The sequence below is a fragment of the Trachemys scripta genome, chromosome 14 (genome assembly GCF_013100865.1).
Source record: "Trachemys scripta elegans isolate TJP31775 chromosome 14, CAS_Tse_1.0, whole genome shotgun sequence".
In the NCBI taxonomy this organism is placed as follows: domain Eukaryota; kingdom Metazoa; phylum Chordata; order Testudines; family Emydidae; genus Trachemys; species Trachemys scripta.
In genome coordinates, this window is record NC_048311.1 from 9,359,068 (window position 1) to 9,380,210 (window position 21,143).

The 21,143-nt window shown below is 46.5% G+C and overlaps 1 protein-coding gene across 1 annotated transcript; it reads right to left on the reverse strand.

Moving 5' to 3' along the window:
• Positions 1-7,127: 7,127 nt before the first annotated feature.
• On the reverse strand, positions 7,128-21,086 carry LOC117887306 (protein SCO1 homolog, mitochondrial). The gene is made up of 7 exons (XM_034789768.1): positions 20,966-21,086; positions 20,548-20,673; positions 20,037-20,127; positions 16,330-16,527; positions 14,596-14,688; positions 14,332-14,447; positions 7,128-8,150 (listed from the first exon to the last, which is right to left on the reverse strand). Exons 1-7 carry the CDS (start codon positions 21,044-21,046, stop codon positions 8,019-8,021), a joined length of 837 nt encoding a protein of 278 aa, XP_034645659.1. The 5' UTR covers positions 21,047-21,086; the 3' UTR covers positions 7,128-8,018.
• Between the last annotated feature and the right edge of the window lie 57 nt (positions 21,087-21,143).

A 21,143-nucleotide genomic window follows, 5' to 3' on the forward strand; every position in this document is an offset into this window, starting at 1 on the left:
AGCAGGGGGATTTGGGGGGGGGGGTCCCTGAAAAATTTTACATCGAAATGGGGGTCCTCAGGTTGCTAAAATTTGAGCACCGCTGTGCTAGAGGAATGGGTGCTGCGAAGTGGATTGGGAACTTCTTCAGTCTGTACATGAAGGCAGGGTTTGAATCCTTAACAAATCCTTAAAGAGCTTTTCTCCCCAGTGTTTCTCAGGCATTTGAGTTAAATAGGTGATAAAAAAAAAGAAAGACTTATAAACAGCCCAACTAAAAAATCCTTCCCTGAGTGCTCACGTCTCAGTTCCCTACCACTTGTGATGCCTTAATCCCACTTGTTCTCCTGTCATACTTAGAGACCTCTAGGAAAGGCCGGGTAGACACGACCTGAATCTCTAATATAAAACACCAGGAAGAAAAAATTTTTAAATAAAAGCCCTTCAGCCCCTTCTTGATTCACCTCTCCTATCCTCTCTCTCTCTCACATATACTCACCCCCCGCCCCCAAAAAGGCACTAACTATTTGTCCCCTAGGCAGAGCACTAGCTTCGGGGGACTTTAACAACTAACTTGAGGGATGCTGACAACCTACCTGGTAACCTTACCAATGCAGTCTCCACCACCACAGGACCAGTAGTCCCCACTAACTGTTATTAGTCAGGAAGTAAGGGATGCGTTTGGAGCTTGCAGGGCAAAGCTCCCACAGAGCATCCTGAGTTTCAGGGAACACAAACCATGAAAAGTAACCGGTGAAGACACTATTTTGAAATTGATTTGCTCCTGCTACTCACTCCGCTCCTCCTGCATCCAGAGCTCCATCTATTATCCCGCAATCACCTTCAAAGCAACTACTTCTGATGACAGGAGTTCAAGCAAGGCTTAAGCTGATACTTTCCTGCTAAAGGCCCTAGTAAGAAAACATGGAAGTACAACAGAGGCCAAACAATTTCTGACTATAATGCTGAGAAATATCAGCAGGTTGCACTGAGTCCCTAATGGAGCAAAATGTTTAATGCCCACAATGTGTTCTACACTGTACAGAACACAAAAATAAGGACAGGCCCTGTCCCAAAGAGGCTACAGTCTGAAGGACTATGACATACAGAATGAGGACTTGAGGGTTTGGATTTTCTTTTAAATCTTTCTCATAATTATTTACAACCTCAGGGCTTGTGGGCAAAAAAACATTAAATGGGGGATGGGGACTTTGAGAAACATCCTAGTGGCACTTGCACCTTTAAGGTGCTGGGTGGCATCCTTTAAAATGATATCTAGTCTGTTTTCGTGTTATGGGTACAGGCAGCAGGGAATGGAGAGTCCTCAACATAACGACAAGATTCTCAACAGAGCTAGTAAGGAATATTTTGACTTTTTTTGGGGGGGGGGGGGGGGCACACATGGGTTTCAATGAAACTTTCATTGAGGTTCTCAGGTCCAGCAAGAGAGATCCCAGAATAGTCAGATGGATAGGATATCTAGGCAGTAGGAGAGCCAGCTTCAAGTCCCTGCTCTGCCCTAACCACTGGGCAATAGGGTCAGTCTTGCTCTGGGCCAGTGAATAATGTATACAAAGTGGAACAGCTTCACCAGGAGAGAGAGAGAGGCAGAATAGCCAGTAGTCAGGGTGCTCACCTGGGATGCGGGAGAAGCAAGTTCAAGTTCCTGCTCTGACAAATAAGGCTAGTCTGGAGTTGTTCTTTCTTTCTCCCACCCCTTTAAATAAAAACATTTAGAAGGTCTTGAATTCATCCCAAAGCAGAATGGAAAAAATTTTGAAATCTCAAATTTCCATTAAATAGAAAAACTGTTTCATGGCCAGTTTGAATTATGAATAACAGTCTGGATTTGACAGTCAGTGTCTACAAACAGATCCTATGACAAATACAAGATTTAAACAGGAGACTTCCTTTGGAAATCACTTCTCCTGGAACATTACACATGACAGCCACTACTGGACTGCCACCATAAGGAATAACCCTCAACAGCTGAGAATGAAGGTTAAATTCTACCAAGACACAAACACACACAGTGCAAACTGATCCAAGGAAAGTCTTGGTGAGAACTTAAAACAGAAAAAAACTTCTTTAATCTATCCAGCATTTCAGAGGTAGGAAAGATATCTTAGTTCCACAAGAATCTTCTTACATTAGAATGCACCCTCTTGACAAAGATCTGTTGAAGCACATTCCAACTAATACTCCTTTCTGACATGCAACTTGTTCTAAACAACGTAACCGTTTCACTTCCCCAAACCCTCTGCAGGAAAGAGGGGCCTAAGATGCACTGCCATTTCCCAAAGCTTTGTAATGGCATGTCTATTTTCTAAGCTTAGTTTTCATCCAGTTATTCAGGTTTTTTTGAAAGATGAAAAAAATACATATTAGACACAAGTTTCAGAGTAACAGCCGTGTTAGTCTGTATCCGCAAAAAGAAGAACAGGAGTACTTGTGGCACCTTAGAGACTAACAAATTTATTAGAGCATAAGCTTTCGTGGAATGCATCCGAAGAAGTGGGCTGTAGTCCACGAAAGCTTATGCTCTAATAAATTTGTTAGTCTCTAAGGTGCCACAAGTACTCCTGTTCTTATATTAGACACAGCACTTCTTCGTGAATCAGAAAATTGGCCATCAACTCTTCATCCTAGGACCAGTACAAGACTGCTCCTGATTGTACGTAAAATCATAGAAAGGTAGGGCTGGAAGAGACCTCAAGAAATCAAGTCTAGTCCCCTATGCTCAGGCAGGACCAAGTATACCTCTAGACCATCCCAGAGAGGTGTCTATACAACCTGTTCTTAAAAACCTCCAATTATGATGTTAGGGTTTCCTCCCCATGCTGAACTCTGGGGTACAGATGTGGGGACCCGCATGAAAGACCCCCTAAGCTTATAAGTACCAGCTCAGGTTAAAAACTTCCCCAAGGCACAAATCCTTTCCTTGTCCTTGGATGGTATTGCTGCCACCACCAAGTGATTTAGACAAAGATTCAAGAAAAAGACCACTTGGAGTCCCTATTTCCCCAAAATATCCGTGCAAGCCGCTTCACCCCCTTTCCTGGGGAAGCTTGAGAATAATATACTAACCAGTAGGTTAACAAAGTGAGCACAGACCAAACCCTTTGGTTTTTAGGACACTAAAAATCAATCAGGTTTTTAAAAGAACTTTATTATAAAGAAAAAAGTAAAAGAATCACACCTGCAAAATCAGGATGGAAGGCAACTTTACAGGGTAATACAAGATTTAAAACACAGAGGACCCTCTGGACTCAACTTCACAGTTACAATAAACAGGAATAAAACTACCTCTTAGCATAGGGAAAATTCACAAGCTAAAACAAAAGATAATCTAATGCATTTCCTTGCCTTTGCTTACAATTTTTGTAATTTTAGATGCATCATTTCAGCTATCTTTTTAGGAGCTGGTTTACCTGCTTGATCTCTCTCTCTGACCTGAGAGGGAACAAAAAGAGAGCACAAACAAAACCTCCCCCTCCCTTTCCCCCACCCAGATTTGAAAGTATCTTCCTTCCCCATTGGTCCTTCTGGTCAGGGGCCAACTAGATTAATTGAACTGATTAACCCTTACAGGTAAAGATTCAGTACATCTGGCCAGGAGGGATTTTATGTTACTGCATACATAAAGGTTGTTACTCTTCCCTTTATATTTATGAGAGATGAGAATTCCACAACCTCCCTAGGAAGCCTATTGCAGGGCTTAACTACCCATATAGTTAGAAAGTTTTTCCTAATATCTAACCTAAATCTCCCTTGCCAAAGATTAAGCCCATTACTTCTTGTCCTACCTTCAGTGGACATGGAGAACAATTGATCGCTGTCCTCATTAGAACAGCACTATACTTGAAGGCTGCTATCAGGTCTCCCTTCAGTCTTCTTTTCACAACACTAAACATACCAAGTTTTTTTTAACCTTTCTTCATAGGTCAGTTTTTCTAAATCTTTAATAATTTTTGTTGCTGTCCTCTAGACTCTCACCAATTGGTCCACATCCTTCCTAAAGCGTGGCGCCCAGAACTGGACATAGGACTCCAGCTGAGGCCTCAGCAGTGCCAAGTAGAGTGAGACAATTACCTCCCATGTCTTACATACACTTCCGTTAATACTCCCCAGAATATTAGCTTTTTATTTTTTTTGCAACTGCATCACACAGTTGGCTCATATTCAATTTGTGATCCACTATAATCACCAGATCCTTTTCAGAAGTACTACCAGCTAGTCAGTTATTTCCCATGTGATATTTGTGCATCTGATTTTTCCTTTCTAAGCATAATACTTCGTACTTGTCTTTATTGAATTTAATCTTGTTTATTCTAAACCAATTCTCCAGTGTGTCAAGGTGATTTTTCATTCTAAAGTGCCTGCAACCCCTTGCTGTCATCCACATATTTTATAAGCACATTCTCCACTCTATTATCCAAGTTATTAATGAAAATATTGACTAGTACTGGACCCAAGACTGACCCGTTAGACCTCACTAGATACGTCCTCCCACTTTGACAGAAACCATTGCTAGCTACTCTTTGAGTACAGCCTTTCAACCAGTTGCACACCCACTGTATAGTAGTTTCATCTAGACCACACTTCTCTAGTTTATGAGAATGTCATGTGGAACTAGGGTGACCAGATGTCCCGATTTTATCGGGACTGTCCCGATATTTGCTTCTTTGTCCCGCGTCCCAGCCAATGTTTGGTCGGGACACTGGACAAAAAAGAAATTTTCCCTTCTGCTCTGACGCTCGGGCCCCCCCTCGCCCCGGCTCCGCCCTCTCCTTTCCCTATTGGCTCCCTCCCCAAATCCCCGCCCTGGCCCCGCCTCTTCCCCAGCATTCCTCCTCCCTCGCAGGCTTGCAGCATGGCGGTGCAAGCCTGGAGGGAGGGGGTGGCGGCGGTGCCTGGATCCTGGAGCTGGTGAGTCAGCTCCAGCACCCGGGCACCGGGCAGGCAAAGGGGGGCTGGCAAGGGAGGGAGACAGGGGGGCTCAGCTGTGAGCCCCCCCGCCGCGCCAGAGGGCTTCTGCCCAGGCTGCTGCACCCGGGGCCGGGAGTGCAGCCTGAAGGCTGCTCCAGCCCTGCAGCCCGCGGGGCAGCGCGGTGGGTCCGGTCGGGGGCAGCGCAGAACGGGCAGGGGCCAGGTGGGCAGCGCGGGGGCCTGGGCCGAATCCCTGCTGCTGCCGGGGAGCCCCGCGCCTCTCCCTCCCGCTTGCGGCTGTGGCTCCTTCCGGGCGGGACGCGCCCCCCAGCCTGCCCCGCACACATGTGGCGCGCGTCCAGCTGCTCCTTCCCAGCGGGAGAGAGACTAGGCGCAGGGGACACGTGCCGCATGTGCCCGGGGCGCGTCTCGCTGGGAAGGAGCCACAGCCGCGAGCTGGAGGGAGAGGCGCAGGGCTCCCTGGCACCAGCGGGGATTCGGCCCCTGCCGCCCACCCGGCTCCTGCCCGCTCCGCGCTGTCCCCGCCCAGACCCACTGCGCCCCGCATATGCCCGTGGCGGGCCAGGGGGCAGGAGGCTCCGCGGGGAGGGGAGGGCAGGTGGCGGGGCCTGCGCCTGCTAATGCCCCAAGCCCCTTAAAACTTTTTTTTTTGCTCCGTCCCCCCCCCTTTTTGGCTCCGCCCCCGTCCTGATATTTTATGCCGGTAATCTGGTCACCCTATGTGGAACTGTGTCATATGTTACTAGAATCAAGATACATCATGTCTACTGCTTCTCCCTTTTCCACTAGGTCAGTAACCCCATCAAAGAAGAAAATCAGGTTGGTTTGGCATGATTTGTTCTTGACAAATCCATGTTGGTTATTCCTCATAATCCTATCATCAGCTAAATAATTACAAATTAATAATTTCTTGCAGTATCTTTCCAGGTATCGAAGTTAGGCTGGGTAAAGTTTTTTTGTTAAAGATTAAAAAAAGATTTGTTGAACAAAAAAAAAAAACTTAAACAGCCTTCAACGAGAAACTGCAGAACTGGAATCAATGTGCAAACTTAACACCATCAAATTAGGCCTGAATAAAGACTGGGAGTGGCTGGGTCACTACAAAAAGTAATTTCCCCTCTGTTGATATTCACCCCTTCTTGTCTACTGTTGGAAATGGGCCACATCTACCCTAACTGAATTGGCCTCGTTAGCACTGACCCCTCCCACCTCCATTTGGTAAGGTAACTCCCATCTTTTCATGTGCTGTGTATTTATACCTGCCTCCTGTATTTTCCACTCCATGCATCTGATGAAGTGGGTTATAGCCCACGAAAGCTTATGCCCAAATAAATTTGTTAGTCTCTAAGGTACCACAAGGATTCCTCATTGTTTTTTCTGATACAGACTAACATGGCTACCCCTCTGAAACCTGTCATCATGCAAGGACTGTATGAGGCCACCATTAAGGCCCTGTGGAGTGCTGAAGAGTGTTATTGACAACATTGTAGGGGATGTCGAAGTAGCAAGGAATACAGGAGACTCTTCCCTTAACTTCAGAGGGGTTGCCGTGTTAGTCTGGATCTGTAAAAGCAGCGAAGAGTCCTGTGGCACCTTATAGACTAACAGACGTATTGGAGCATGAGCTTTTGTGGGATGCAGCCGACGAAGTAGGTATTCACCCACGAAAGCTCATGCTCCAATATGTCTGTTAGTTTATAAGGTGCCACAGGACTCTTTGCCGCTTCCCTTAACTTCTGATTTAAGGCCTGAAGAATCTTTGTCATTGATAAAGTTTTAGTTTGTGTTATTTTGCTAAGGATTGAAGCTCTCCTCAGAGCAGTTGGCTGGATCATACACAAATCTTGATAAGGCTTGGCAAATAGTTCTCAGGCTCTTTAAAACACAGTAACTGTACAAGACAGCTTTAGACTGCCAAGTTGAGAAGCCTCTCTGCTGTGAATGTGCCAGTGACAAGGAACACATTGCCACTCTACTACCCATAAGGCTACACTGTGCACTTCTGACCAGGACTGTTCACATGCCCATTTAAATATGGATTTTAGCCTATTCAAGGCAACTGTCAAAGCACGGTGAGAAGTCGTTGCATTCTCTGTGCTCAGTGTGCTGCACTGGATATATGCAACACTCATTCTGCTCCCTTTGAAGGTGGTATTCAGATTTGATAGCCGCTGTGAGGTCCACAAAAATCAACTGCATGCAACATAAGAGTCATTCCTTTATTTTACAATCAGAGCATTGCACACATTTTACCTGATCAATAGCCTTGGGCACATACACCAATCGCTGATCATTCCTCCACTCCATTATTCAGTGCTTCATAACTGTCAGACTAAAAAGCTGCAGGCAGCTGGTTACACCAGAAGAAAGTCCATCCCCAACTCATAACCTATTTCATTACTAGTAAGAGTAACACCATTTTACATTAGGACATTGGAAACCTTGCCTGGAAGTGATGCTGCATCCCTGGGCTTGAGCCCAAAGATACTCAGTCATTGTACAGGGCTCATCCCACAAGTGGAAGAGGATGTGCCTTCAGTGCTCTGCAGTAAACCACAGGGTAGGAGTGCTATTAAGGCTCGTTACTGTAGACAGAACATTACAAGTGTCTGTACAAGAGTGAAAGGCACTGCAGGAAAGGGGTGGGGGGGGGAAAGAGCCCTTTGGGATGCCAAAGTCTCCGCAACTCACATCAGAGAACAGCCTTTCCTCCAGAGAGTAGTTCTCACTTATCTCTTCCCAAAAGTGAGCGCATAACTGATGTAGAGGTACCTTCATCAACAAATAGTTTTGTAAAAATTTTAAATTCTTTGCTCCCGTGTTCCATAAGTGTCTCAAACGAGTTCCTTGTTCTGCAGCATGGTTATTGCTGCCAAATACACCCAATGGGAAAGGTTATGTACAAATTTCTGATAAGCAGCTACATTTCACAGAAATAAACACAATGTACCTTTCTCATATGGAGAGGAAATATGTAAAATAAGGACACAGTCTTATAAGTTCAGTGCAGTTGAAAGCAAAGACATGTCAGTCCTATTGGAGCCTGCCTTACAGTTTGACTTTGCACCGTTCTTTGCAGATCTTGTATTTTAGCTGGGCTTATACTGTCTCATGTGTGCAGCAATAGAAGTGGCAATCTCAGAATTCTTCTTATTCTGGCCATAGTAGTCCACAAAGTCTCCATCTGGCCCAATGAGGTACATGATAATTGTGTGATCCACCTGTAAGACAGCAGAGAGCAAATTTGTGCTGCAGGTCCTGAGTGTCACTCAGAGGGCAGTAAGGGTTAGTGCCCTGATTAGCCTTTCAATCCGATTATCTCTGACTGGAGATTTACCAAGAAGAACAGACTCTAGTTACAGACTAGAAATGGGCCAAGCAGGAGGAAATTCGAGAACAAGCTGTAAACAGATAGGGTGAAGAGGCACTGCAAATAGGAGAGCCTTGCAGGAGCTGTAGGCAGCTCCCCCCGTTCCAGTCTTCAAGCAGGGTAAGTACAGAGGACAAGATGGAATGAGAAAATGAGGCTTGACCTGTTTTCCCCCTAACTTTTCCCTCCTCCCAGCTCTTCTGATGCCCGGATTAAGAGGAGAAGTTCTTCCTGCCCCTGCTGGCCTAACATCTCAGAGCTCAATGTTTGCGAGACCCTCTCACTCCTTGCTGTCCGACAACCCCGGCTCCTGCAGTGAAACAGGCACTCTGATCCAGACCTTCGCCTGATGTAAAAGAAAGGGATATGGTGTGGGGACGCTGCAATAAACCAAATTCACTCTCAGAGCAGATAGTGAGAGCAATAACATTACTGAGAAAAGTGAGCTATGGAGAGAAGGCCCTGTGTGTACTGGGAAAGGCATAAGTACCCAGCTATGGGGCTCCCTCTGCTGGCTACACTGTGCTAGCATTCAAAGAAGCTTCAACTGCCTTTCAAGCAGGGTGGAAAGGTTTAAATCAAGGCAATATAAAATGGTTTCTTTTTTTCCTTTTTTTTTTTTTTTTTTTTTTTTTTTTTTTTTTAAGTTCACTCATGTAAATCAGACTGAAATTTTACAAAAAAAAAGTCTTTAAAATGTGCTATTGCAATTTAAAACTTAAATGCATAACTAACTCAGTTATAAATGTTTAAATATCACTCTCCTGGTAGGGTCTCTTCTCTGACCTTTACAAGATTGCTATGGGCAAAAGTAGAATTGAAAACTAAGGCCATGATCCTGCAAACACTTACGAGGGTACCTAATTTGATTTACGTGAGCAGCTCCACGGACTTCAGTGGGGCTACTCATGTGCTTGAAGTTAGACATGCACATAAGTGTTAGCAGTATCACAGACAAATTGTATTTTTATTAAAAACTTCTCATAGCTGCATAAAATCTTTGAAAATTCAAAACAAAACTGCTTCAGTGTTAACAAAGAAAAGTGTATGCAGTGTTGTAGCCATGTTAATCGCAGGATATTAGAGACACAAGGTGTGTGATGCAGTATCTTTTATTGGACCAACTTCTGTTGGTGGAAGTTGCAAGCTTCTGAGCTACACTGAGCTCTTTGAGTCTGGGGAAGGAAGAAGAGTATCTGAGCTACACACAGGTTGGGACAGATTGTTAAGCAGGAGGCCACGTAACTTGAAATGAAGTGGATAATTGGGGGTTAGGCTGTTATGCATGAAGGGTTTGAAGTGTGGGTGAAACCAGACAATCATTACACTCTAGAATGAACTTACACAAAAAAAGCTAAAAGACAAAACCACCACATCAGACACTTTTCACAAAGTGATTACTCCATATTGGATCTTTCAGTACTTGTCCTCAAAGGAGACCTGTACAACACCTTCAAAAGATGAGCCTGGGAACTTAAATTCATGACAATTCCATGGGACAACTTCCTTAGCCCTCTCTATCCCAACAATCTGCAATCCACTCTATTGAAAACAGAAGCCACTAACCCTTTGCAAAGGGCAGCAGCTCAGGGGAGCATCAACCCATTTTCTTCCGATCACCGATCTGCAAGCACACTATCATGAGAGCTTCCTGGGTTTGCAATGGAGAGCAAACTGATCAAGCTTTTTGCAAAACAAGCTGCTTCAAACTACCTGTAACTTGCAAGGCAGGCAGTAAAGTTTTCCCACAGTCCTGGGGCTAGAACAGCCACATTTGAGCAGGGTCGGGGGGAGAGAATGGTGCTTCTAGGGACTCGTATATGGTTACTTTGACTTGGGTCTGCACGCTGCACTGTGGACTCCAGAGCCATAGGTTCAAGCATGGGTTAGAAAACAATCTTCAGGTAAGGTTAAAAAAAATGTAGATGCTCAAGTCCAGGGTTTCCTAACACAGGTCAGCTGACTCAATTTCTACTAACTCTGGGTTTACACTGCAGTGTAGACATCCCTCTGCTACCTTACAGCTCTGAAGAAGAGCTCTTTGAAATTGCTCTTGCCCCCATATCTAGCATATGTCCACACAGAATGTAAGCCTAGGCTTGAGACTAAGCTCAAGCCTAATACCCCTTGCGTCCACACACCAATTGTGTTAACCCAGGGCTCAAACCTGAGGTCCCAGGACTTTGCAGAATTGCAGGGTCCAAGCCAGTGTTAAACTGGGATCTAGGGTCCGAGCCTTATTGCTTTTCTGTGTGCACACAGCCCCAGAAGTCTTCCAGATGTATCTCAGAGTTCCTTGGGGCAACTTCCTTAGTCCTCTCTATGCCCACAATCTGTGGTGCTGTCTATTGCACTCTATTGCAAACGGAAGCCACATCTCCTTTTGCAAACAGCTTGCACCCAGCAGCTCAGATCAGTGTTAACCTATTGTCTGCTGACCACCACAAGTCTGCACACACACTACCAGAGATCTTGCAGAGTTTTCAATGGAAACTGATCAAAACAAGCTTTTTACAAAGAGACCTGCTTCCTGGTGACAAGAGCAGAGCCAGATTTTGGTGCACACTGCCCGGGCACCCCTGCACATGCAGCCCCAGGGCAGGGCGGGGCAGAGAGCAGAAAGGGGACTAAGCAGCTGCCATGCAGGGAGGGGGAGCAGCAGAGCTCCTGGCTCAGCATGGTGATAGAAGGGATGACCCCTAACACCTCAACTGCTCCTGCTCCCTGCAGGGCAGCCGCTTGGTCCCGCTCTGCTCTCTGTCTCTTGCTCCCGGGCCCTCCTGCCCTCACGGGGGCTGCGTGTTCAGAGAAGCCTAGCCAGTGTGCACTGTAAGGTGGTGAGTGGGAGCCAGCCCCAAAACTTCCCCACAGCCTCCCAGGGATCCCTTATCCCTGCCTCCCGGGGGTACGGCTGGGGCAGGGATAAGCGATTCCTGGGGAGTGCTGGAGCACAGTCCATCCCAAGTCCTGGGGATACCCTTCATAGCCAACTAACCAAAAACACTTTCATTGAACAGTCCATTTTAAAAATTAAAAGTTGCAAAGTTTCATTTTAATAGTTTGGCAGCCCTGGAGACTGATGTCCTAATTATCCTCGTAACAGGTGCACATGGGCATTTTCCTGCCAATGTGACTCAGCGTAGAGGGAAAGAGCCCAATTCTCAAATTAGATGGTAGAGTTCAGTATAAAGCTTTCTACTGACACAGCCACCAAAGGAACTAATTATGCAGTTTATGTACTCCTTATTGACCCAAGTCCCATCAACAGCACCGTCAGTTAGGAAAAAGGGTGGTCACTAATGTTTTCCCACTGTGCAACACATGCTCAAGTGCCGACCGGGGGGGGTGGGAGGGGGGGGGGGGGGGGAAGGGGGGGGCGGATGCTAGGCACTCTGGGTTAGGGTTACTTTGACTCAGGTCTGTGCACTGCAGTGTGGATTCCAGAGCCCTAGGTTTGAACACAGGCTGGAAAATCCTTAACCTAGGGTTAAAATGCAGTGTAGACGCTCAAGCCCAGGGTTCCCTGACACAGTTCAGCTGACTCAAGTCCCACTAACCCAGTGGTTCTTAAATTATGCATCAGGCACCAAAAGTGGGCTGCAACCCTGTTTTAATGGGGTCACTAGGGTTGGTGTCAGATTTGCTGGGGCCCAGGACCAAAGCCATCCCGGGGTCATGTAGTAGTTTTTGTTGTCAGAAGGGGGTTGCGGTGCAATGAGGTTTGAGAACCCCTGCATAGCCTTGCATTGCTGTGTAGACATACCCCTAGTGACTTCATCCTGGTCAGGTCTCGCGGCTACTACTCCCTCTTCCCCTTGGCTACTGACAACACTTCCTATTTCTTGAAATCCAGCTCTGCACTCGCACCATCTTCTCATGGTTTCCCTCCTACTTCTCTGATCACTCCTTCAGTATCTCATTCAGTGCATCCCCTCACCCCCAGTCATTGTACTTGGCCCACTCTTCTCTCACTGCCTCTATATCAGGGATGAGCAAACCTTTTGGCCTGGGGGCCACATCAAGGTCTGAAACTGGGCAGGAGGGATAGTTCAGTGGTTTGAGTATTGGCCTGCTAAACCCAGGGTTGTAAGTTCAATCCTTGAGGGGACCACTTAGGGTTCTGGGGCAAAATCAGTACTTGATCCTGCTAGTGAAGGCAGGGGGCTGGACTCGATGACCTTTCAAGGTCCCTTCCAGTTCTAGGAGATAGGATATCTCCATTAATTTATTTAGAATTTAAACTGTATGGAGGGCCGGGGTGTAGTGTATTAAATTGCTCCCCATTGAAATATGCTACTTATGGTATACTACTTACGGCTGCCAATCCTGGTGCTCCATAAGTAGCACATTCCTATGGGGAGCAATTTAATGCACTACACCCGGCAGCTCTCACAGCTGCACTGCCCCGCACCAGCTCGCAGCCCACGGCGAGCTGAAGCTGCGGGGGAGGGGCCAGGGCCTAGCCTCCCCAGCCAGAAGCTCAAGGGCCGGGCAGGACGGTCCCACAGGCCAGATGTAGCCTGCGGGCAGTAGTTTGCCCACCTCTGCTCTACATGCTCTTATCTGCAAGCACAACCTTAAATCATCTACCTCTCGGTGGGGAAGCTCTCCGCCTCCTTTCAATACCATATCTCAGTAACTGATATCTTTGTGGATATCCAGCTGCCAATTTAAACTCAGCACACAAAACCAAACTCTTGATCTGCCACCTCCCCTTCCCACCACTACAACTGAGGACACCACCACCTTCCTTCAAGTTACTCAGGCCTATAACCTGGGTGTCGTCTTTGACTTCTCTGTATTCAGGCCATCTCTAAAGCTTGCTTATTCTTCCCATACATCCCTTAGATCCACCCTTTTCCCTTAGCCAATATTGATGAAACTCATCCAAGCCCTTATTTAGTATCTTGACTACTATAATCTCCTCTTCTCTGGTCTTAACTACTGCAATCTCACATGCCTCAAATCCATTCAAAACACTGTTGCAAAACTCTTCTTCCTGGCTCATCACTTGAACTACCTCACCCCTTGCTGAGTCCAACATTGGTTCCCCATACTTCCACAAACACAAGAATTTTGTCTTCACCTCTAAGATCTTTCACAGTACTACCCTGCCCCACCTACCTAATTTAGTCACTTGTGGTGTCAATCCTCCCCTTCACAATGCCAACGATCCCAGGCTTTACTGTGCACCAATCCTTAAACAGCTCCACATTTTCTCCCATGCTGCAATTTACACATGCAGAAAGTTTCCTATTGACTGTAGACACTGACTTATCGTCCTTCAAATCCCACCTCCATCTACAAAACCCTGCCAGTTGATCATAGCTAGGCAGTGATGAGCTGACCATCCCTCTTCCTACTCCTTTAATTCCCAACTCCTGCCATTCCCCCTCACCCTACCTCCACTTCCACTTAAAAGCGAGACCAAAACAATACAACTTGGAATAAAATTCATGTAAATTCATAACCATGAGTTGTATGTTATTCCCCATGCCCACCGTTTGTGTGCCTCCTTTAGAACATGAGCTCACTGGAGCAGAAAATGCCTCTTTGGGTAAGTCTACACAGCAAAGAAAAAACCACAGCTGGCCCGTGCCAGCTGACTCAGATACATGGGACTTAGGCTGCAGGGCTGTTTCACTGCTGTGCAGACTTCCAGGCTTGGGCTCTCTGAGACCCACCCACCCTGCAGGGTCCTAATCTACACAGCAATTAAATAGCCCTGCAGCCCAAGCCCTGCAAGCCTGAGTTGGCTGGCATGGGCCAGCCGTGGGTTTTTCTTTGCTGTGTATACATACCCATTATCTGTGTTTGTACCATATCCAGCATAATGGTGCCATGGTCCCAGTTTAGGTCTTTGGGGTTAATTCCCCTAATGTAAACATTTAGTAGTAGCAATAAATATAAATAGGCATTTGTTATGCAGGATCTTAGATTAGATTATCAGAATGATCTCTTCTGGCTTTAAAAATCAGTGAATGAATCTGTGAATAATAGAGCACTCGGGCACAGGCCCTGCTTTTACTTACTATGTAGTCATTGTCTTCATCCTTGGGGCCGGAGCTGTAATACACACGATAGGCTCTGGACACCTGCTCAATCTGCTCTTTGGTACCAGTCAGTCCAATCAGTTTGGGAGAAAACTCTAAACAGAAATGCAACACATTAGCCATGCTAAGGTTCCTGCCACCCAGAACCAGCTTTGGTAGAGCCCAGCCATCATTTTAATCACAAAAGAAAGCAACGAGTACAGAACAGCTACACAGTGCAAGGAAGAGAAAGGCAAATGGTACCTTTAACGTATCTGGCAACGGCTTCTCCAGTGTCCCTCTCTGGGTCGATGGTAATGAAGAGTGGGGTCACATTTGGCAGAGATGGGATCTTGTCTGTCACCACAAAAAGATTAACAGTTAATATTGCTCTCAGCAGGCCCAATGCCACAGCTCATCTCCCATATAATGAGGCTATAGCCAAACTCATAATACACAGTGAGTATAAGGGGCCCTTTTTGGCACAGACTGAAATGATGACCACTTCGGAATGATATTGGGCAGGTTATATAACATCTAATGAACTTTTTTAAAGGCCAGGGAACAAGTGCAATGAGATAAAATGGAGTTCTCCAAACCCTTGTGTCTGCCCTGGGGGTCCCTTCTCCTCACTTGGAGATCCTACTTCTATTTACCAGGTCTGATAGGCCAATTGAGGTGCAAGAAATGCAGATTATAACCAAGATCAGGCAGCTTGAGAAATAATAACCACTTCTCCCTGTTGAAAGGAGATAGTGAAATGGAAAATACTATCTATCCTGCTACCGCCTCCTTCCGAGGGAGCAATGCCACATCACTGAGACATGAGGGAAGGCTCCTCCTGCAGCAGTAGTACAAGTAGCAGCAAAAGCTACTTGCTGCTGCAACATTGCACATTCCTAGAGGGGAAAGGGTTATCTGCTTCTCCTTAACATATTAGGTTTGCTTCTGGAGAAGCTTACAGAACCCATCGTCAACAGAACCTACAACCCACCTGGCCCAGAGGCCATCTTTCAGCCATCCCCATTGTCACAACAGAGCTGGACTCACCTTTCTGCCCTCCTCCTTCCCTCACCCCTTTGACCAGAGCACATTAGTTTCTTTCCTGCTAGGAAAGGCTCCATCCTGCCAGTAGTTTCTATCCATGCTTTTCCTCCTTTATTCAAGGTGCTGCTGGAGGGCCCAAATCTCCCTCCTCAAGAAGCAGATGTGGACCTCGCTCAGCCTGCCATCTACAATCACGCCCTATCAAGTGGCTCAACTTCATTGGTGCTGGGAGTGCCACACAGGGGCAAGTAACTAAGATTTTAAACATTCTGCTAGACTTCTTCTGTACCCAAGAAATATTAAAGACTGTAAAAGAGAGCATCCATCGCAGAACCTTTTTGTCTGAAAGGAAGTTTTGAGCATGCAGAGTATTGGAGATAAAGATCTTCGCTCTGCAGGACAAGGATTGCCACAGGACCTTTCACCTATTGACAGTACCTCCTCTTAAATGAATGTTATTGGTAAAATTGTAACAGGAATGTTTGTGAGATTCACGAGAGTTCTATAGGGGCCACCTCACCCGAACAATGGGGGCTGCAGCACCATACAGGCATGTGTACAGCCAATTCAGGAGCTCCCGGATATTGCCCCATAAGATGTTGGGGTAAGTTACACCGATTGCTGCTTCCCCGGCATTTTTGCACGTGGACATTCCCAAAGGGTAGTGCCAAGTACAAAAAACTATAGGAACCCAACACTGACTCAGAGCATGCCTTATATGAGGCTTCCCCCAAGATCAAAGCATGAGGCCCAGTTTGACCTTGTTTTCTATAACTTTGCATTTAATGTGAAGCAATGCAGAGACACAGCCTAAAAAGGCTGAAATTTTCACATACATTAAGGAGCTGGTCCCATTGCCATTTAGTAAGCTGGGAGAAGCACTGTAGTATTTCACTACATGAAGTACAGCCTATTTTAAGTAGAGTTAGGATTCTGACTAGATTCATTTACCAATTTCATCCACCGCTAGAATCATTTTCTCCAATTCCTCTGGACAGATATCAGGGCAGTGCGTGAAGCCGAAGTAGATTAACACCCACTGGCCCAGGAAGTCCTTGTTGGTCTTGGGCTGTCCCTGGTGATCCACAAGTGAGAAAGGGCCTCCCAGCAACGGCTTCCCAAGAGCCCGCTTCTGCTCCTTCTCCAGCACTGAAACCAGACAGCAATGGGAGGTTACTACCAGCTGTGTCACACACGAGAGGACAAAAGATCCCAGAAACCAAAGACAGTTTGAGTCATAAGGCTCTCAAAGGCAAATATGTCTAGTAGGACTACAGTAATGTAACACCTTGAATTTCAAAGCCCACTGCAAAATATAAGCCCAACATGGACAAGACAACTTTACAGTAAACAGAACAGTTTTACATTGTGATATTTTCCATATAAACGATATCCTACTGTGCTCCAAAAGGAGCTTATCATCAAGATGGCACTGAAGCTCATATGCTGAAGTCAAGAAACATGAATTAAGATGGGACGCCTGCAGTTAAGATTCAGGCATCTTTTAGAGACTTAAGGGAAGAAGGGAAACTGCTGTGCTGCCATGGTCTAACTGAGTTTCAGTATCAAGACAAGGAGAAAAGAATTAGGTAAGTGTTCACTATAAAGAGAGCATTAAACAGTAAGTGGTTAAAAAAAGCATACAGGGGTTAAAACCAGAATTGGGAATCTAAGCTCTTAAAAAGTCTTACACATACTTCCACATAACCTGGCGAAACAGACATACACACACTTTCATCCAGGAAGTTTTTGGAAAGTGTAGGGGACAATTTCCTGGTGCAAGTGCTGGAAGAACCAACTAGGGGCAGAGCTCTTCTAGACCTGCTGCTCACAAACCGGGAAGAATTAGTAGGGGAAACAAAAGTGGAGGGGAACCTGGGAGGCAGTGACCATGAGATGGTCGAGTTCAGGATCCTGACACAAGGAAGAAAGGAGAGCCGCAGAATACGGACCATGGACTTCAGAAAAGCAGACTTTGACTCCCTCAGGGAACTGATGGGCAGGATCCCCTGGGAGAATAACATGAGGGGGAAAGGAGTCCAGGAGAGCTGGCTGTATTTTAAATAATCCTTATTGAGGTTGCAGGAAAAAAACATTCCGATGTGTAGAAAGAACAGTAAATATGGCAGGCAACCAGCTTGGCTTGACAGTGAAATCCTTGCTGATCTTAAACGCAAAAAGAAGCTTATAAGAAGTGGAAGACTGGACAAATGACCAGGGCGGAGTATAAAAATATTGCTCAGGCATGCAGGAGTGAAATCAGGAAGGCCAAATCACACTTGCAGTTGCAGCTAGCAAGAGATGTTAAGAGTAACAAGAAGGGTTTCTTCAGGTATGTTAGCAACAAGAAGAAAGTCAAGGAAAGGGTGGGCCCCTTACTGAATGAGGGAGGCAATCTAATGACAGAGGATGTGGAAAGAGCTAATGTACTCAATGATTTTTTTGTCTCTGTCTTCACAAACAAGGTCAGCTCCCAGACTGCTGCACTGGCACAGTATGGGGAGGAGGTGATCAGCCCTCTGTGAAGAAAGTGGTTCGGGACTATTTAGAAAAACTGGACGAGCACAAGTCCATGGGTCCGGATGCGCTGCATCCGAGGGTGCTAAAGGAGTTGGCGGATGTGATTTCAAAGATAATGGCCAATGGCTCTGCAAACTCATGGCGATCAGGTGAGGTCCCAGATGACTGGAAAAAGGATAATGTAGTCCCCATCTTTAAAAAAGGGAAGGAGGAGGATTCGGAGAACTACAGGCCAGTCAGCCTCACATCAGTCCCTAGAAAAATCATGGAGCAGGTCCTCAAGGAATCAATTCTGAGGCACTTAGAGGAGAGGAAAGTGACCAGGAACAGTCAGCATGGATTCACCAAGGACAAGTGATGCCTGACTAACCTAATTGCCTTCTATGAGGAGATAACTGGGTCTGTGGATGAGGGGAAAGCAGTGGATGTGTTATTTCTTGACTTTAGCAAAGCTTTTGATATGGTCTCCCACAGTATTCTTGCCAGCAAGTTAAAGAGGTATGGGCTGGATGAATAGACTATAAGATGGATAGAAAACTGGCTAGATGGTCAGGCTCAACGGGTAGTGATCAATGGCTGCATGCCTAGCTGGCAGCCAGTATCAAGTGAAGTGCCCCAAGGGTCGGTCCTGGGGCCGGTTTTGTTCAATATCTTCATTAATGATCTGGAGGATGGCATGGACTGCACTCTCAGCAAGTTTGCAGATGACACTAAACTGGGAGCAGTGGTAGATACGCTGGAGGGTAGGGATACGATACAGAGGGACCTAGACAAATTAGAGGATTGGGCCAAAAGAAACCTGATGAGGTTCAATAAGGACAAGTGCAGAGTCCTGAACTTAGGATGGAAAAATCCCATTCACTGTTACAGTCTAGGGACCTAATGACTAGGAAGCAGTTCTGCAGAAAAGAACCTAGGGGTTACAGTGGACGAGAAGCTGGATATGAGTCAACAGTGTGCCCTAGTTGCCAAGAAGGCTAATGGCATTTTGGGCTGTATAAGTAGGGGCACTGGCAGCAAATTGAGGGACATGATCATTCCCCTCTATTTGACATTGGTGAGGCCTCATCTGGAGTACTGTGTCCAGTTTTGGGCCCCACACTGCAAGAAGGATGTGGAAAAATTGGAAGGAGTCCAGCGGAGGGCAACAAAAATTATTAGGGGGCTGGAGCACATGACTTATGAGGAGAGGCTGAGGGAATTGGGATTGTTTAGTCTGCAGAAGAGAAGAATGAGGGGGGATTTGATAGCTGCTTTCAATTACCTGAAAGGGGAGTCCAAAGAGGATGGATCTAGACTGTTCTCAGTGGTACCAGATAACAGAACAAGGAGTAATGGTCTCAAGTTGCAGTGGGGGAGATTTAGGTTGGATATTAGGAAAAAACTTTTTCACTAGGAGGGTGATGAAGCATTGGAATGGGTTACCTAGGGAGGTGGTGGAATCTCCTTCCTTAAAAACCTCTAAGGTCAGGCTTGACAAAGCGCTGGCTGGGATGATTTAGTTGGGGAGTGGTCCTGCTTTGAGCAGGGGGTTGGACTAGATGACCTCCTGAGGTCCCTTCCAAGCCTGATATTCTATGATTCTGGGCTTTTATACTCTAATCTTGTGTAATGCTTACATACCACAATAATAGGTGCAATATAACAACTTAAACTACAAGTTTTAAAAGAGGACTTAAAAAGAGCAAAAAGAAATAAAAACAAATGTAGGAAAAGTAAAATACTGGATAAACTGAAAACAGATAACGGTATAAAATATGTATATATGCACACACGGGGTAAAAATACAAACTGACAATCAAAGAGCAAATGGAAAAGGAAAATAAAACTAAGTGGGTAAAATAGGCCAGAACAGAAAAAAGACAATGTGCCAAAAGTCTTGTGCTCCATCTCATTCCATGTATATTTAGACCAGAATCTCTTTTGGACAGGGAGCTGTCATCCTGTGTCTTTGTGAGGTGTCCAGCACACTGATAGGCAGTCTGTTAAAATCAGCATATCAATCTCTCCTAGTTGTCACCCTTCAGAGTAGCAGTACCACAGCTAACATGGCCACAAGATCTTTTTATCTGCACAGCTATAAAGGCTTGGAGGGAGAATTACAAAGGTTTGGGGATGATGATGTAACATATACATACTTTCTTCCTTTTTTTTCTTGAGGTATTTCATCCCTGCCAATAAAGCTCCACCAATCGCAAATGTGAATGCCAAGGACTTCCAGGAAACTGGCTACTAGGAGAGAGATTCCATAAAAATTAAACTTCACCATCTTCAACTATTTTTTTTGTAAAACATAGGAAAGTACTAAGTATGTATTTATGAAATAAAACCCAGCTCTTGCGATATGACAGAATACCTGTATCCAAGATCAACCACAATTCTGTTTGAAGAACCAATCCACAAAAACCAAACCCAGGTACTTTTGTAAATACAACCACAGCACAGAGACTATCAACACAGGGAAGAAATTCCGGCTATGGCTGCCATAGAGGAACCCTCCCCACCCTAGCTTCCCCCTTGACCAGGAGAGCAGGGCAACTCTTCCTACACACAAGGAACATGAGGGAGTTTTAGGCGTTAGCCCGCAACCCCTCTGAGTTTAGATTAAGGACATGGCTATGGCCGCCATTGGGAACGTGGCCTCCTTACCCCGGGCTTCGAGGGGCCCGTCTTCGCTTTGTCTCCCGGAGGTGCAGTAACCAGGTGGCGAGTCACCGCCAAGGAACCCGGGAGATCCCAGCATGATGAGCGGCGAGCAAGGCTGACAGCGAGCACCTACAGAGAGAGAGAGAGAGAGATGAGATGACCAGGCGGTTAAGGCACTAGGCTGCTCGGGGTCTGGGGGCGCGCAGGCGGGAGTCGGGCCCGGCCGGGAAGGGAGGGGGGTGCAGGCACGGGCCGGGCCCGGCCGGTGGGCGGTCGCCGGGGCGTGGAGCAGTTGTGACATGGCTGGGCCCTGGCCACCTGTCCCTAGGCAATGTCGAGCCAGGTCAGGCTGCTCAGTGCAGGAAGCAGGACCCCGCCAGGCCCCAGGGGACGCGGCTCCCCGACCGGAAGTTCCCCTCACCGGTCGCCTCCACCCGCCTCTACGTCCCGGAACGTGGAGTCCCAGCGCCCAAACGAGGGAGACCCGCCCGGCCGCCGCCATCCCGCAACCGGCGTCACCACCAACTAACCCCGCCGCAACTTCCGGCGTCACCGCCAACTAGCCCCGCCCAGGTTCCGGCGTCACCGCCAACTAATCC

What these genes read in the sequence shown, in the direction of transcription:
- LOC117887306 (XM_034789768.1), bottom strand. Translation starts at nt 21,046, where the DNA reads ATGGCGGCGGCCGGGCGGGTCTCCCTCGTTTGGGCGCTGGGACTCCAC. An exon ending in TCTAGCGGTGGATGAAATTG is followed by an intron (nt 14,689 to 16,329) that starts GTAAATGAATCT and finishes TTGTGGTGACAG; the next exon opens with ACAAGATCCCATCTCTGCCA. An exon ending in ATGAAGACAATGACTACATA is followed by an intron (nt 8,151 to 14,331) that starts GTAAGTAAAAGC and finishes GCTGTCTTACAG; the next exon opens with GTGGATCACACAATTATCAT.